This window comes from Oryctolagus cuniculus, chromosome 12, assembly GCF_051225735.1.
Source record: "Oryctolagus cuniculus isolate XC-2025 breed Fujian yellow rabbit chromosome 12, ASM5122573v1, whole genome shotgun sequence".
NCBI classification, from domain to species: domain Eukaryota; kingdom Metazoa; phylum Chordata; class Mammalia; order Lagomorpha; family Leporidae; genus Oryctolagus; species Oryctolagus cuniculus.
The window spans coordinates 64,525,605-64,543,948 of NC_142878.1; the positions used below are offsets into that span (position 1 = coordinate 64,525,605).

The 18,344-nt window shown below is 44.3% G+C and overlaps 1 protein-coding gene and 1 pseudogene across 2 annotated transcripts in view; both read left to right on the forward strand.

Moving 5' to 3' along the window:
• The window catches only part of CHP1 (calcineurin like EF-hand protein 1), a 58,209-nt gene that overhangs the window by 33,293 nt on the left and 6,572 nt on the right, over window positions 1–18,344 (forward strand). For both annotated transcript variants that reach the window (XM_089310110.1, XM_051822078.3), the window contains 2 exons: window positions 1,658–1,785; window positions 17,778–17,839. In XM_089310110.1, the coding sequence (XP_089166236.1) occupies window positions 1,686–1,785; window positions 17,778–17,839 (162 nt within the window). In that variant the 5' untranslated portion in view covers window positions 1,658–1,685. The remainder of the gene's footprint in view (window positions 1–1,657; window positions 1,786–17,777; window positions 17,840–18,344) is intronic.
• LOC127484088 (U2 spliceosomal RNA) lies at window positions 9,409–9,513 on the forward strand (annotated as a pseudogene).

Below are 18,344 nucleotides of genomic sequence, written 5' to 3' on the forward strand. Positions count from 1 at the left end.
TATTCATATTAATTTGGTGAAGTAGGATTGTTTTTTTTCTGTCTACTCTTTACCCCCAAAATTTCGAAAATATGTTCAGTTGCTTTGGTAACTAAATAACTTAATTTTAAATGAGCTTTTCCATAATACTCCTAACTTTAAAATATACCTAGGTAGGGGCCAGCACTGTGGCATAACAGTTAAAGCTGCTGCCTGTAGTGCCAGCATCTGATATAGGCACTGGTTCAAGGGCAGGCTGTTCCACTTCCACTCCTGCACCCTGCTAATGCACCTGGGAAAGCATTGGAGGATGGCCGAAACCCTTGGGCCCCTGCACCCATGTGGGAGATCTGGAAGAAGCTCTAGACTCCTGGCTTTAGATTGGTCCAGCTTTGGCTGTTTCGGCCACTTGTGGAGTGAACCAGCTGTTGGAAGACCTCTCTTTCTCTGCCTCTGCCTATGTAACTCCACCTTTCAAATAAGTAAATATTAAAAAATATATATGTATATAAATATGTATGTGTATATATACATATAGTGTGTATATACATGTATATGTATATGTACACATACATATGTATATATATACATGTGTGTATGTGTGTGTGTGTATATACAAGTAGGGTCAGCATTATGGCATAGTGGGTATAGCTGATGCCTATGACGCCAGCATTCCATACAGGTTTTAGTTTATGTCCTGGCCACTCTACTTCCAATTCAGCTCCCTGCTAATGGCCTGCCTGGGAAAAAGGTGAAGATGACCCAAGTGCTTGGGCTCCTGCCACCCATGTGCAAGACCTGGGTGAAACTCCTGACTCCTGGCTTGTAGCCATCTGGGGAGTGAACCAGCAGATGGAAAATCTCTTTGTCTCACCCTCTCTCTATTACTCTGACTTGCAAAATAAATAAATAAATCTTTAGGAAAAAAAAATACAATATACCTAGTTATACATTATTGCAAGGATCCATGGAAGTGTTAGAGAAGTGAATTCAAGTCCTAACTCTCCTCACTGCATGGCCCTGGACACCACTCTAAATCCTCTTTTGAGGGGCTGGTGCCATGGCGTAGTGGGCTAAGGCTCTGTCTGCGATGCTGGCAACCCATATGGGTGCCGGTTCGAGTTTTGGCTGCTCCTCTTCCAATCCAGCTCTCTGCTATGGCCAGGGAAAGCAGTAAAAGATGGCCTAAGTGCTTGGGCCCCTGCACCCATGTGGGAGACCCTGAAGAAGCTCCTGGATCCTGGCTTTGGATCGGCGCAGCTCTGTGGCCATCTAGGGGGCAAATCAGTGGATGGAAGACCTTTCTCTCTATCTCTCCCTCTGTCTGTATGTAACTCTGCCTCTCAAATAAATAAATAAAAAAAAAAAATAATAATAAATAAATCCACTTTTGAGACGAGAGAGAAGAGTAAATTCAGTAGGCAATTCTGACCTTTGTAAGTCATGTTACCTCTAAGTCTGTTTAACCATTTATAAAATGGAAATAATAATAGCTCCTCACAGGGTTTGAGTGAGGCTTGAGTGAAGATACTTTATGAACTGTAGTACCATGCATATGGAAAGAGATCTTATTAAATGAACTTTCAGTGTAATGTACCTGAAGACGTTGCCATTATACAGAATTCATAAGAAATAACCATCCTGATTAACATGGTGTTCTACTTGTTACATTCTCCAGAGAGGACCAGGTAAACTTCCGTGGATTCATGAGAACATTGGCGCATTTCCGACCCATTGAGGACAATGAAAAGAGCAAAGACGTGAATGGACCAGAGCCACTCAACAGCCGGAGCAACAAACTGCACTGTAAGGAGTTGAAGTCTTCTGGCTTAAAATATCTATTACTTCTTCTTCTTCTTCTTTTTTTTTTTTTTTTGTTGACAGGCAGAGTGGACAGTGAGAGAGAGAGAGAGAAAGATCTTCCTTTACCGTTGGTTCACCCTCCAATGGCCGCCATAGCCGGCACGCTGCGGCTGGCGCACCGTGCTGATCCAAAGCCAGGAGCCAGGTGCTTCTCCTGGTCTCCCATGGGGTGCAGGGCCCAAGTACTTGGGCCATCCTCCACCGCACTCCCAGGCCACAGCAGAGAGCTGGCCTGCAAGAGGGGCAACCGGGACAGAATCCGGTGCCCTGACCTGGACTAGAACCCGGTGTGCCGGCGCCGCAAGGCGGAGGATTAGTCTATTGAGCCGCGGTGCTGGCCTCTATTACTTTTTTTTTTTTTTTTTTTTTTTTGACAGGCAGAGTGGACAGTGAGAGAGAGAGACAGAGAGAAAGGTCTTCCTTTGCCGTTGGTTCACTCTCCAATGGCCGCCGCGGCCGGCGTGCTGCGGCCGGTGCACCGCGCTGATCCAATGGCAGGAGCCAGGAGCCAGGTGCTTTTCCTGGTCTCCCATGGGGTGCAGGGCCCAAGCACCTGGGCCATCCTCCACTGCACTCCCTGGCCACAGCAGAGGGCTGGCCTGGAAGAGGGGCAACCGGGACAGAATCCGGCGCCCCGACCGGGACTAGAACCCGGTGTGCCAGCTCCGCTAGGCGGAGGATTAGCCTAGTGAGCCGCGGCGCCGGCTCTATTACTTCTTACAAGCCATTTATTTACTTACTTATTCATTAAATGAGCATTCATAAGTTGATCATAATGATTAAGAGCTCAGACCCTAAAGCTGAACTAGCTGAATTTTTGTTTTTAAGATTTGTTTATTTATTTGAAAGGCAGAGAGGGAGGGAGAGACAGACAGAGAGAGGTCTTCTCTGTACTGGTTCTCTTCCCAAATGTCTGTAACAGCCAGGGCTGGGCCAGGCTGAAGCCAATAACTTCATCCAGGTCTCCCACATGGGTAGCAGGGGTTCAAACACTTGGGCATCTTTGGCTGCTTTTCCCAGACCATTAGCAGGGAGCTGAATTGGAAGTTGAGCAGCTAGAACTTGAACTTGCCCATGTGGGATGCCCTTGTTTCAGGCAGTGGCTTACCCCACTGTGCCACAATGCTGGCCCCTGATCAGCTGAATTTGAATCCAAGCTCTACCACCTTTTGGCTTTTTGATATTCTTTTCTTTCTTTAAAACACACACACACACACACACACACACACACACATACACATACACATATAAGTGTACTTATACATATATATATATGTATATGTATTTTTTTTTTATTTGAAAGGCAGAGAGAAAGAGAGATGGAGAAAGATCTTCTACATGGTGGTTCATTCCCTAATTGCCCACAATTCTGGGCCAAACTGAAGCCAGGAGCTGGGAAACTCAAATAGGGTCTCCAGTATGGGTAACAGGGACCCAAGTACTTGAACTGTCATCTGCTGCTTACCAGTGTGTACATTTGTAGGGAGCTGGAATGGGGCATGCTGATAAGCAATGTGGGCTTACCAAGTGGTGTCTTAACCACTACCCCAAACACCTGCTCCAGCCATGTGACTTTGAATAAATTTCTTAGGATCTCTGGGGTTCAGTTTCCTCTTCTGTAAAGTTGAGGGGTTTCATATCAGGTGTGGATTAAGTTTAATATGTGCAAAGTTCTTCAAACAGTGCCTGGCACATACTAGGTATTTAGTAATTAGTACCTGCTATTATTATGATTGTAATCCATTGAACACCAACCGTGTGGTAAGTGCTAGATTGACAATAGTGAATGAGACCTGGGCCCTACTCCAGGGGATAATGGTGATTCTCAACCCATCTTAGGATTTGATAGATACCAGATAAAATGTAAATAGGAACAGGTGGCTGGATTAGTTAGTGCTGCACGTGACTTTGTTTCCCTTGCCTCTTGCCTCCTGTCCTTGTATACCTGATGGATTTCCTGCTGCCTGTTTTGCTTCATTGTGATATTATCCAATCTTTTCTTTTCTTTTTTTTTTTTTTTTGATTGTTTGGTGATTTTATCTTTAATTGTGTGATTTAAAGTGAGCAACATGCAGTGCTGATATTCACATACATGGTGCAGTATTTACTGCAGCCAAGCAGGTCAGCATACCCATGCTCTCCCATGGTTACCTTTTATTGTGTTAAAATAAATAAATAAATAAAACCTCAGTCTACTCTTAGCAAACTCACAGCGTGCAGTACAAAGTCAGTAACTCTTGTATGTACGCTGCCCATTAGCCCTCTAAACTTACTCAGACTATATAACTGTAACTCTGGGCCTAAATTTTATGTTTTTTTTTTCTTCATATTATCCAATCTTATACAACACTTTTCTAGGAAATTGAAATTGAATTTCTCTCTCATTCAGCACAACTTGAAGTTGAAATTATTAAACTGAATGAACCCAAGCTTCTCTTACTAGGGTGCACAGTGGTATAGAGAGAGGTTTCTGAGGACAGAATAAGTGGGACCTATCACATTTTACTTGATGACTTAAGGAAAAAGAAAAGGCTCTTAATATTATAACTGACATGAATTATAGACTATAATGCCAAATTTACATATATTTGAGATGTTATTGTGGTCTTTGGCTATCTCCCTTGGACTCCCAGGCTTCAGCAGTTTTTTTTTTTTTTCCTTAATTTTTAAAGGTTTATTTATTTATTTGAAAGGCAAAGGCAGAGAGAGAGAGAGAGAGGTCTTCCATCCTCTGGTTCTCTCCTCAAATGGCTGCAATAGCCAGATCTGGGCTGATCTGAAGCCAGGAGCCACAAGCTTCTTCTGAGTTTCTCATGTGGAATCAAGGGCCTAAGAACTTGGGCCATTGGCCATTATGGCCCTTTAGGGAGTGAACCAGTGGATGGAAGACGTTTTTTTCCATCTCTCTCTCTCTGTAACTCTCTCTCAAGTAATAACTAAAATCTTAAGAAGAAAAAAGTCAACTATAGTGTAGAAGTATAGAAAAGGATAGTTGGTCTAACATTTTACCTTAAAATATTTTAAAGCCTATTATTTGCCAATCTCTTGATGTAGAGCCAATGGTTGTTTTGTTTTTACATATTTATTTGAAAAGCAATTTTACAGAGAGAATGACCAGTGCTGGATCAGATAAAAGCCAGGAGCCCAGAGTCCACATGGGTGGTCGGGGCTCAGGCACTTGGGTTATCATCCACTGCTTTCCCAGGTTCATTACTAGGGAGTTGGATGAGAATTGTAGCCACCAGGAGTGGAACCAGCAGTGACATGGGTTGCTGGTGTCACCAGTCGTGACTTAAGTTGCTTTGCCACAATGCTGGCCTCTTGTTTGGTAATGCTGTAGTGTATAGGTGTGCTGATGGGAGTTGTATGACCACTTTTGTATAGAGCACATCTATAATGTATGGTTTAAGGTTTCTAGTTACATTTTGTTTGTAATTGTGAAGAGAACTTAGATACTCAGAGCATTCTGAGGAGCTGGCGCTGTGGTGTAGGTTAAGCCACCACCTGTGATTGCAGCATCCTATGTGGGCACCTTTTCAATCTCTGGATGCCCCACTTCCAATCCATCTCCTTGCTAATGTACTTGTGAAATCAGCACTTGTGAAATCAGCAGAAGGTGGCCCAAATACTTGGTTCCCCACCTCTATGTGTGAGACCCAGATGAAGCTCCAGGCTCCTGACTTCAGCCTGGCCCGGCCAGTTACTTTGACTTTCAAATAAATAAATCTTTAAAAAATATATATGTATATACTCAAAGCATTTTGAGAATTGAATCCTTCTAAGGGTTTATGTTTTTTCCCCCTATTATAATCTTTTTATTTATTTATTTGAAAGTCTAAGTTACACAGAGAGAGGAAGAGATAGATTGATTTTTCCATTCACTGGTTCACTCTCCTGGTAGCCAGGGCTAGGCCAGGCTGAAGCCAGGAGCTTCTTCCGGATCTCCCAGGTGAAAGTAAGGGCCCAAGCACTGGGACCATCTTCTGCTTTCCCAGGTGCATTAGCAGGGAGCTAAGTCAGAACTGGAGCAGCCAGAACTTGACTGGCACCTATATGGGATGCTTTAAAAGATTTATTTGAAAGTCAGAGTTACACAGAGAGAGGAGAGGCAGAGAGAGAGGTCTTCCATCTGTTGGTTTACTCCCCAAATGACCAAAATGGTTGGAGCTGCGCCAAAATCAAGTCAGGAGCCAGGAGCTGCTTCCAGGTCTCCCACGTGGGTGCAGGCGCCCAAGGACTTGGGCCATCTTCTACTGCTTTCCCAGGCCATACCAGAGTGCTGGATCAGAAGTGGAACAGCCAGGTCTCGAATAGCGTCCATATGGGATACTGGTATTGCAGGCAGTGGCTTTACCCACTAAGCTACAGCGCCAGCCCTGCCACAGTTAACTTTTACAAGTTTTTTTCCATTGACTTAATTTTGAGTCTTTCGAAAGCAGTCAATTTTCATAGGAACAATAATTTTGTTTTTCATGTTAATGGTTCATTTTTAATCAAATTGTATAGTTTTATTAAGAGTTTAAATAAAACAGTTTTAGCACAGCTGAGACAACTGACTTGATAAGCCTTCAACTCGACAGGTGGTATGGATACTCAGAATTAGCCAATTGTATTGAAATTCAGTAAATAAAAGCAATTAAAACAACTTTGATACAGTGCTAGTTGTGCTTCCTTTTTGTAATTAAGTGGTAGAATGTAGCAATGAGCCAGAGAATTCTGATAGTTGAAACAGTGATGAATACAAATGATAAACTGAGATTTTTGCACCACCTGTTGGTGTCAGGTCTCAGGGACTGCTGTTACTGCTGTGGTTTGTTGCCAGTCTTGTTAAATAGAAGGAAATTCCAAATTGCAGTAGAGACTGTAAGAAGAAAGACTGCTGTCCCCTTCCACATTCACAGACTCCGTTGTCCTGTGGACCCTAGGTACAGAAATAATGTTTAACAGGGAACTGAGCAAGGAATTACTCCCTTGATGGACATCCCTATTCATTCATGAGCATTTCTTTCTGGAAAAATTCATCCTTCTGTTAAACTAGAATATCTCCATGATCTTTATTGGATTTTCTGCACGACAGATTTTCATGTATTGGAAGAGTAATTGCTTATCCACAGTCTTTCCTCTGGCTTCATGGTAGTTTTTTCAGAGTCTTCTTTATGGGGCAAAACGGGAGATTTAATAGATTTGTAACTTTAAAAAGTTCTGGAGTGGATGGCATTGTGGCGTAGTGAGTTAAACTACTGCCTGAAGTGCTGGCATCTCTTATGGGCACCTGTTCTGATCTAGTTCCCTGCTAATGTGCCTGGAAAAAAAGCAGAAGATGGTCCAGGTACATGGTCCCCTGCTATCCAAGTGGGAGACACGAATGAAGGTCCTGGCTCCTGGCTTCAGCCTGGCTCAGCCATGATTGTTGGGGTCATCTGGGGAGTGAACCAGTGGATGGAGGATCTTTCTGTCTCTCTCTCTCTCCCCCTATAACTCTGACTTTCAAATAAATAAAGAAGTATTAAAAAAAAAAGAGAATTACAAGGCTCCTTATGCAATTCCTTTATAGTCATACCTCCACCCATCCTTTTCCTTCCATCTGCAGTTTTTTTTTTTAAAGATTTATTTATTTGAAAGTCAGAGCTATACAGAGAGAGGAGAGGCAGAGAGAGAGGTCTTCCATCTGCTGGTTCACTTGCTAATTGGCCCCAGTCCTTTTTTTTTTTTTAAGATTTCTTTATTTGTTTATTTGAAAGCAGAGTTAGAGGCAGAGAGAGAGACAGAGGTCTTCCATCCACTGGTTCACTCCCCAAGTACCCACAGTGCCTGGAGCTGGGCTGATCTGAAGCCAGGAGCCAGGAGCTTCTTCCAGGTCTCCCACATGGGTGCAGGGGCCCAATCACGTGGTCATATTCCACTGCTTTACCAGGCCACAGCAGAGAGTTGGATCAGAAGTGGAACAGCCAGGATTCGAACCAGTGCCAATGTGGGATGCCTGCATTCTAGGTGGTGGCTTTACCCACTATGCCACAGTGCCAGCCCTGTGGGATACTTAGTCTTACCTGCTTTGCCAAATGATCAACCCATAAAGACTTTGCTGTTAGCAATGGGTTAACAATAAGAAGAAAAAAATTACATTTCTTTACCTTTGTACTTGATCTACATATTTTCTGCAGTGCATCTGTAGTCTTTTCTTTTTAGCTTAATTCCCTTCTAAACTGCTGTGATCTCATTGTACTGCCCCTAGAGAAAATCTAAGTGGTACTGGTGGGTTTCTTAGTTACAGTCATCCCCTGACATCCTTGAGAGATTGGTTCTGAAAACACTGAGGATTCCAGTGTGTATGGATGTTCAAGTCCCTTACATAAATAAAATGGCTTTTATTTACATAAAACCTATATACATCTTCTGGAAACTAAATCATCTCTGTATTACTTATAATAGCTGATACAATGTTAATGCTATTTTCATAGTTCCTATCCTGTATTGTTTAAGTAATCAGAACAAGAAAAAAATCTGTACATTTGCAAGATATACAACTTTTTCCCTACAAATATTGTTGATCTGAGGTGGGTTGAACCCACACACCTGTAACCCATAGCTACAGAGGGCTGTTTCTATTGGGTATGCCAGTTAGGATGCCTGTAACAGACTCCGCTGGCTTATACAGGTCACGTGATGCAAGCATGAGGGTTGATGATGTTGTCAAGCACTTAGGTTTTGTCTGTTGTCCTCAGGGTCTGCTTCATCCAAGGTATCATGGTCACGTGATGGCTTTCAGAGGCAGCGGGGCTATGTGCTTTCTTATTCATATTTGGCAGTAGAGAGAGAGGGACAGAGAGATTGAGACTGCAGTTGATAAATACTTCTCCCAGGCATGAGCACAGGTCCTTCTTTAGGGTACAGAAGTGCTGAGTGCTGGGGAAATTGAGCCAATTAGATTGCCCTTCTGAAGCTGTAGGTATGGGGCTATTAGGAAGAGGAGTCTTGGAATGCCACAGAAATGGCAAATTTTGGATGAGGTAGAATAATGAGGAAGTGCTCTATGCAAGTTTGCATTTCTTTTTTCTTTTTTTTTTTTTTTTACTTTCGTCTTGGCAACTGGACTGACTTTTGCAGAAAATGGAAAATTACTGAGTATAGTGTTGCATTTTCTATGTCACATTCATGTCATTAGACCAGTTAAGCTAAAATCACTCTAGAACTCAAGAGAAGGCTAGAAGAGCAGGAGTCGTAGGTGTCTGTCAGATGCTTCTCTTGGAGTTTCTCACAGGGCATAGAAGCAACAGGAGGCAGGCGGAGAGCTGTGGAGCCTCATCCGCCTGGTGATGCACTTCCCCACAAGGCAGCTTTACCTTCCGGAGAAGGGATGTGCTACTTAAAAATATGGGTTTACAGAGGAGTGGGCCCGCAGTTCCATGTCCACACTCTGTTCAGGAATTCTCAGAGCACACCTTATCCCATTTCTTTTCTATGGCACAGGGAGAGAATTTGAAGTGCATTTCCTGAGGCCAATCTGCACCTGTGTGGGCACAGGCACCCAAGCACATGTAGTGCTTCTGCCCTTCTTTTGACTCTTGGATCACTTCTTGGCCTTTTGGCTAAGATCAAGTGTAGTATCTTTTGGCTCTTGGAAATGATAGCTGATTGCTCTCTCTCTGGATTGTTGAGGTAATAATAACTCCAGTGTGAAAGGTACAGCCTGTCTCAGAATGCTCCAGGGCATGGTAAGTGAACAGGATGTCTACAAAGATCGCTGTCCATGGTCTCATTGTTTTGCTTAATGGTTTAAGGTTTTATAACACATGAAGATATGGAAAGTTATCTGCATCAAAACATTGTGAATGTTGATGAAGTGGAACTTCATCAGAGTTGCTAGGAAGAAACAGGGAGCAGTATTATTCATAATTGCCAAAAGGTGGGAGCAACTCAGTGTTTGTGGTCAATTTATTAAACACAATGCAGTAACTGCATATAACACAGTGTTATTCTACATTAAAAAAAAAAAAAAAAGGAAATTCTGGGACCTAGGTTGTGGTGCTGTGGGATAAGCTGCTGCCTACAATGCTGACATCCAGTATTGAAGTGGCGATTCAAGTCCTGGCTGCTCTACTTCCAATCCAGCTCTTGCTAATGTGTCTGGGAAAGCAGCAGAAGATGGCCCAAGAACTTGTGCCCCAGCCACCTGTGTGGCAGACCCAGATGGAGTTCCTGGTTCCTGGGTTCAGCCTGTCCATGCTCTGGCTGTGGCCATTTGGGGAGTGAACCAATAGATGGAAGATTTCTTTCTTTCTCCCTCTCTCTATCATTCTTCCTTCAAATAAGTAAAAATAAGTTTTTGTTTTAAAAAAGAAGAAATTCTGATACAAGCTGTCAAATGGACAGTGATGATATTATGCTGGTGTGATATAAGGTAGACACAAAAGGACAAATACTGCATGAAATCTGAGGTTCCCAGTGTAGAGATTCTTTATTTTATTTTATTTTTAAAGATTTCTTTATGGAGCTGGCAGTGTGGCATAGTGGGTTAAGCCGCCACCTGCATCCTCTTTCCTTTCAAGAAACCTTTTTACACATCTCCATTCCTTACTCCACTTGATTTCCTCTAGCGAAGAAGCTGTTCATGTGTATGGAATCAGCTGTTTATAGTCTTTTCACACTTTAGCTTTGGGAAAACTCCTTTCTTTGATTTGTGTTTGTCATGGCCTTCATGGTGTGTAGTTACTGCTGTAGACAAGTATTAATAGCTTCATTTCATGTAAACATAAATAACTTCCAAACACTTATGTAGAGGACTAAAAATGTATCTGATATTTAAGTAATCTGAACCAGTTGTAAGTGACTATGTTTTGTATTACTTGAAGATATGAAAATATAGTTAACTATACTTTAAAGGATGTTCTACATAAGTTCTTAATTTCTGCATCCCTTCCATTACTGTTCTTCAGGGATTTCCTTTCAGCAAACAACTTTTCCGTGCTCTTAAGGTATTCCTTTTTAGTAGGGATCCAGAAGTATTAGATTGAATGGAAAAGCACTTGACAGTTCTGGGCTGGGCGGAGGTCACAAATTAAAATACCTCCTGTATCATACATCACAGAGGTCACGAATAGGTGACAACAGGGAAGTTCCTTAGTCACCCTTTGTTTGCTGCTGTTTAAGTCGACAATCTCCCTCCTAATAAAAACTCACACCTCAAAGGAAAAAAAATGATTTATTTAATGGAGCTGGCATTGTGGCATAATGGGTTAAGGTACCACCTGCATTGCTGGCATCCCATATGGGCATCAGTTTGAGTCCCTGCTGCTCAATTTCCCATCCAGCTCTATGCTGATGTACCTGGGAAAGCAGTTGAAGATGGCCCAAGACCCTATGCCACTGCCACCCAAGTAGGAGACTAGGAAGAAGCTCATGGCTTCGGCTTGGCCAGGCCCTGGATGTTACGGCCATTTGGGGAGTGAATAGTGGGTGCAAGATCTCTCCTTTTTGTCTCTCCTTCTCTCTCTGCAACTCTGCCTTTTTCCAAGAGATTTATTTGTTTATTTGTAAGTCAGTGTTACAGAGAGAGAGGGAGAAACAGAGATCTTCCACCCACTGGTTTATTCCCCAAATGGCTGCAATAGCCAGGGCTGGACCAGGCCAAAGCTGGGAGCCAGGAGCTTCATTTGGGTCTCCCACAAGGATGCGGGGGCCCAATCATTTGAGCCACCTTTTGCTGCTTTCCCAGATGCATTAGCTGGATCAAAATGGAGCAGCCAGGACTTGAACCATTGCCCATGTAGGATGCTGGTGCTGCAGGTGGCAGCTTAACCTGTTGTACTACAGTGCCTATCCCTTTAGTCAGATTCTTAGAGACTGAAGGAAGGATGGTGGTTTCCAGGGCCTGGTGGATGATGGTGGTGGTGATGGTGGGAAGTTACTGTATAATGGGTACAGAGTTTCCATTTGGGAAGATGAAGAAGTTCTGGAGATGAATGGAGGTGATGATTATGTGAGAGTGCTTAATGCCACAGAACTGTGCACTTAAAAAGGGTGAAAGGGATGGATCTTGGGTTGTGTATATTTACCACAATAAAAAGAACAGCAGCAGTGATTGAAAGGTGAAGGTTTGACTGAAGTGATCCATTTCATTTTTCTTTAAGCAAATGTGTGAGTCCTACAATACACCAGTCACTATTTTAGGCTCAGGAGACAGTGATGAATAAAGTAAGTCCTTGCCTTCCAAGTGGCTGTGGTCTAATAGGAGAGGCAGATTATACAGAAAACAAATGAATCATCAAGATTTATGTTGGTGGCAGGTTCTGTGAAGGAAGTGAGTGTGGTGGAATGATTGACAAGGAAGATGGCACTGCTTTGGAAAGAGGGATCAGCACAAGCCTGTGTGAGGAATTGAAGTTGAGCTAATGGGCCAGCCTTGCACAGAACAGGAGATGGGTGCTGGAGGTAGAGGGAACAATGACTGCAAAGGCCTCTGGGTAGAAACGAGGGCTGGCGTGTTAAAGAACAAAGAAACCCAGTGTGGCTGGAGCACTATCAAGAAAGTAGTGAAGGTGGGGCAGAGGTAATGGTAGGTGGCTGACACTGATTGAGTTACTGTGCGCCACATGGTGTTCAGAGTATCTTGTGTCCTAACTCATTCAGTACTCATAGCCCTGTGAGGCTGAGTCTATTCTCATTTTACAGACAAAGCAACTTGCTATAGATAGGGCACAGAGAGGGTAAGTAGTTTGTTCATGTTCACATAGCTAGTAAGTGTCAGCGCCAGGGCTCAGCAGGAGCTCAGGGAGAGTCAGAGCTGCAGGTGTCTGTTGGGAGCCAGCAGCGTCTGAAGACTGTAGAGCCGTGCAACTGGGGATGAGGGTCCAACTCATGGGACCAAAAGTAGGGGGACAGAGCAGAGGAGGAGAGGGAAGGAAAATACAGGTGGAAGGATGGGAGGATTGGTGAACTTCTCCAGTGACCTCAGTCATTGCTCTGGCTAGCCCTTGTCTTGGGGAAGATGTTTCTGCTGGTTGAGAGCCAGAGCTAATGAACAGGAATTGCAAGTCAGGAAATATCCAGTACTACCTGGGAGAAGGGAGATGAATTGGTAAAGATGGAACTTTTAGGGACATAAAACCATACTGGCTGTGTGACATGCATTTGTCATAACCCAAAGAAATTTACAAAACAATGAAACAATATAAACTATGGAATATCGACCTCAGTTAATAATGTACCACAGTCTTCATTATTTGGAATAAATGTACTAATAAAAGGTGTTAATACTGTGGGAAACTGGAGGTAAGGGTGGAGCAGTGGGTATTCAACTATCTGCTCAGTTTTCCGTTAAAAAAAATGCTGCTGCAGGTTTCTTCTAAAAAGTAATGTTGGGTGGTCTAGTGGTTCAGTGCGTGCCTAGGTGGCAATTTACTGTGTGCCGGCATAGTTCCTCGGTGGCCACTCATCATGTGACCCTCATGTAAATGTATCTTTATACTGTGGACCATAATGAAATCTGTAATTAAAAACTACCTTCATATGTGACTGTAATTTGGAATAACGTGTTGTTGCCTTGGGGGGGAGGGGAAGGAATGTTGGATGAGCCCTCTGGTTATTGCTTTCCTAGGATTCAAGAATCAGAAGTCCCAGCTTCTTTAAATACTTTGGCAGAAAGGGGTGCAAGGGTTTATTTCAGGCATCTGATTAAGAACACAAAAGGTTGGGCATTTAGTCTAGTTGTTACGATGCCAGTTGAGATGCCAGTGTCCCAGATTGGAATATCTGAGTTTCAGAGTTTGACTTGGAGTCTCTGCACCAGCTCCTGACTTGAGCTTCCTGGAGGCAGCAGTGATAGGTTAGTAATTGGGTTCCTGTTGCCTACCCGGGAGACCTGAATTGAGTTTCCAGCACCTGCTGTTGAAGGCATTTGGGGAATGAACCAGATGGAACCTGTTTGTCCATCTCTCTGCCTCCTAAATGAATAAATAAAATTAGAAATGTGACATGGCAGAATGGATAACACACAAGAAAATTAGAAACAATTATTTATGAGTTATATAACAGATTTTCATCCTGAATTCACCCTAAAATTTCTTATAGGTAACACATTTTATGGTATTCTAGAAAGATAATGGTATATGCAGAGGTGTGCATATGTTTGCATGTCTTAAGAAATATATGGAACAAGCCGGCGCCGTGGCTTGTTAATCCTCCACCTGTGGCGCCGGCACCCCCAGGTTCTAGTCCCAGTTCCTCCTCTTCCAGTCCAGCTCTCTGCTGTGGCCCGGGAAGGCAGTGGAAGGCAGTGGAGGATGGCCCAAGTGGTGGGCCCTGCATCCGCATGGGAGACCAGGAGGAAGCACCTGGCTCCTGGCTTCGGATTGGCACAGTGCGCTGGCCGTAGCAGCCACTTGGGGGATGAACCAACGGAAAAAGGAAGACCTTTCTCTCTGTCTCTCTCTCTCTCACTGTCAAACTCTGCCTGTCAAAAAAAAAAAAAAAAAAAATATATATATATATATATGGAACACTTATTCCTTTAGGAATGCTTAGTATCCTTGTCTCCTTTTTCTTAAAATTCAAACCTCTTCAACATAAACTCTCCAATTTGGCAAGATTAAAAAGAACCAAAAAACATTAGAAAAAGTCTTTCCCAGCCCTCCCCCAGATTAGTTATATATCTTTTTTTTTTTTTTTTTTGACAGAGTGGACAGTGAGAGAGAGAGACAGAGAAAGGTCCCCCCTTTCCGTTGATTCACCCCCAGTGGCCGCTGCGGCCAGCGCACTGCGACCGGCGCACCGCGCTGATCTGGAGCCAGGAGCCAGGTGCTTCACCTGGTCTCCCATGCAGGTGCAGGGCCCAAGTACTTGGGCCATCCTCCACTGCACCCTGGGCCATAGCAGAGAGCTGGGCTGGAAGAGGGGCAACTGGGACAGAATCCGGCGCCCCAACCAGGACTAGAACCCGGTGTGCCAATGCCGCAGGCGGAGGATTAGCCTATTGAGCCGCAGTGCCTGCCCATCTTTTTTTTTTTTTTTTTTTTTTTTAAGATTTGTTTATTTACTTGAAAGTCAGTTACATAGAAAAGGAGTCGCAGAGAGAGAGAGAGAGAGCGTTTTCCATCCACTGGTTCACTCCCCAACTGGCCGAAACGGCTAGAGCTGCTTCTGGATCTCCCATGCAGGTGCAGGGGCCCAAGCACTGGAGCCATCTTCTACTGGTTTCCCAGGCCATAGCAGAGAGCTGGATCAGAGAAGTGGAGCAGTCAGGACTTGAATCGGCACCCATATGGGATGCTGGCACTGCAGCTGGCGGCTTTACCCACTATACTACAGTGCCAGACCCTGGTGATATATCTTAACAAAGAAGAAATTATATTTTTTCCATCATTTTTTCCCAAGTTTTTCTGAGATTTTTACTTCAGCTTTAGTAGACTCACTCTTTGATTTTGGAAGGAGGGGGTGTACTTAAACGTGTAGGTCTGAATAATAGCTCTCTCTGGGATGTCCATCCTTTGTCAGGTTTCTTTGTGTTTCGAGGCCTTGTTCAAATGTTCCTACCTCTCTACCGGAAAATTGTGTCCACCATATGCTTTGTTTTCGCAACGTTTTGGATGTGTTACAGCACTTAGAATGTATTAGATGGCCGACACCATGGCTCACTAGGCTAATCCTCCGCCTGTGGCGCTGGCACACTGGGTTCTAGTCCCGGTTGGGGCGCCGGATTCTGTCCCAGTCGCTCTTCCTGTCCAGCTCTCTGCTGTGGCCCGGGAGTGCAGTGGAGGATGGCCCAAGTGTTTGGGCCCTGTACCCACATGGGAGACTAGGAGAAGCACCTGGCTCCTGGCTTAGGATCAGCGCGGTGCGCCGGCCGCAGCGCACCAGCCACAGTGGCCATTGCGGGGTGAACCAACGGAAAGGGGAGACCTTTCTCTCTGTCTCTCTCTCTCACTGTCCACTCTGCCTGTCAAAAAGAAAAAGAATGTATTAGAGTGAGTAGTGTATGTTGCTGTCCTCTACCAGAGAGAGAGTTCCTAAGGACAGGGTGTAAATCTCTGAATCTTAATAATTCTAGGGCAGTGCGTGTAGGTTTTTTAATATTAGTTGCATCCAATTGAAAACCACTTACGTGATTCATAAACCTCAAAACCACACTTAATTCAGCTACATGACAGGACAGACACCTCCTCCCTGTGACTGTTTCTCAAGGTGCCTGTAAAATCAGCTGTAAAATCATGCCATTCACTTGGTAGCCCTTCAGCAATTCTGAATTCCCTCTCTTACAAACACACAAGCAAAGGTCTCATTTATCTTAGCTTCTAGAAGACTTATCTATTGTTAAAGAGAGAAACATGATAAGACCCTGGTGTGTTTATTTAAAACTCAAGTTCTTTACCTGCAGACTCCCAAGTGGTAGAGAATTACTTGGAATTTGGCATGAATTTGCCAGACACTATATTCTCAAAGCAGTACTTTGTGGAGTCCTCTGTTAGGTCCTGTGTGACTCCTATTGTTGGTTTCCTCCAAGTAGGACACAGTAAAATTGATAGTTCGTGTGAGGTGACCTAACTTAAACAAGTTCTTCCGGGTTGTTGTTGTTCTAGCATTCTAATATAAGAAAAAGAGCATTTGAGTTTTTATGAAGTTTTGTTGTTTGTTGGAAGAGAGAGCATCGTTCATCTAATCTAAGATGCCATGAATTCTCAATTTCGTAAATGGTATAATGTCGTGAAAAACCCCACATGTAATGGTAATTGTTCTTTGAAAATCTGTTTGTTGTCAGTTTTCTGTATAAAATGTCCTTTACGGCTGGCGCCGCGGCTCACTAGGCTAATCCTCCGCCTTGCGGTGCCGGCACACCGGGTTCTAGTCCCGGTCGGGGCGCCGGATTCTGTCCCGGTTGCCCCTCTTCCAGGCCAGCCCTCTGCTGTGGCCAGGGAGTGCAGTGGAGGATGGCCCAGGTGCTTGGGCCCTGCACCCCATGGGAGACCAGGAAAAGCACCTGGCTCCTGGCTCCTGCCATCGGATCAGCGCGGTGCGCCGGCCGCAGCGCGCCGGCCGCGGCGGCCATTGGAGGGTGAACCAACGGCAAAGGAAGACCTTTCTCTCTGTCTCTCTCTCTCACTGTCCACTCTGCCTGTCAAAAAAAAAAAAAAAAAAAATGTCCTTTACGTATTTAGTTCATTGCTGAGGGGGCAAAACAATACAGAATTTTGGGGCCGAGGGGCCGGTGCTGTGGCACAGTGGGTTAACACTGGGCTGAAGCTCAGCATCCTGTATGGGCGCCAGTTCTAATCTCAGCTGCTCCTCTTCCGATCCAGCTCTCTGTTATGGCCTGGGATAGCAGTGGTAGATGGCCCAAGTCTTTGGGCCCCTGTACCCGCTTGGGAGACCCGGGGGAGGCTCCGGTTCCTGGCTTCGGATCGGTGCAGCCATGTGGGGATCTTCAGATCATTGCAACCATCTGGGGAGTGAACCAGTGGATGGAAGACCTCTCTCTCTGTCTCTACCTCTCTCTGTAACTCTGCCTGTCAAATAAATAAAATAAATTAAAAAAAAAAAAAAAAAGAATTTTGGGGCCAAGGCTGTGGCGCAGCTGGTAAAGAGCTGTCTGCAGTGCTGGCATCCTATATGGGCGCTGGTTTGAGACCTGGCTGCTCTACTTCCAATCCAGCTCTCTGCTATGGCCTGGGAAAGCAGTAGACAATAACCCACATCCTTGGGCCCCTGCACCCACATGGGAGACCTGGAAGAAGCACCACACTTCTGGCTTTGGATTGGCCCATCTCCAGCTGTTGTGGCCATCTGGGAAGTGTACCAGTGGATGGAAGACCTCTCTTTCTCCCCTTCTCTCTCTCTCTGCCTCTGCTTCTGTAACTCTTCCTTTCAAACAAATAAAATAATGTCTTTTTTTTTTTTTAAAGAAAAAAGTACAGAATTTCCACTAACGTCTTTTTTTCCCCTACTAGTTGCTTTCCGATTATACGATTTGGATAAAGATGACAAGATTTCCCGTGATGAGCTGTTACAGGTACGTGGGAGAACTCTCGGATAACTTGGGTTTGGGCCTACTTTCTTATTTTTGTGATTAGGAATTTTTTTTCCATTAGCATTTGTTTAACATCTGCTGTGTGCAGAGTTCTGTTCTAGATAAAAGAGCAGGTGACTTGGGAAAACTTGGAATGATTAAGTCTTCACAGATGGATGTCACCATTATTTAGAAGTTGACCAAGGGAGAGTTGGCTTAGCAGTTAAGATGCCCATACTCCATAGTGGAGGGACTGGGTTTGATACCCAGCTCACTTCTGACTCCAGCTTCCTGCTCATGCAGACCCTGGAGGCAGCAGTGATGGCTCAAGTGACTGAGTCCCCGTTACCTACATGGGAAGCCTGGATTGAGTTCCTGGCTCCTGGCTGTGGCCCCAGACAGGGGCTTTTGTGGGCACTTGGGAGTGAACTAGTGATGGAAGCTTGCACTGTCTCTTACTGCCTCTCAAATAAATATAATTGAAAAAAATTTTTAAGCTAACCAAATG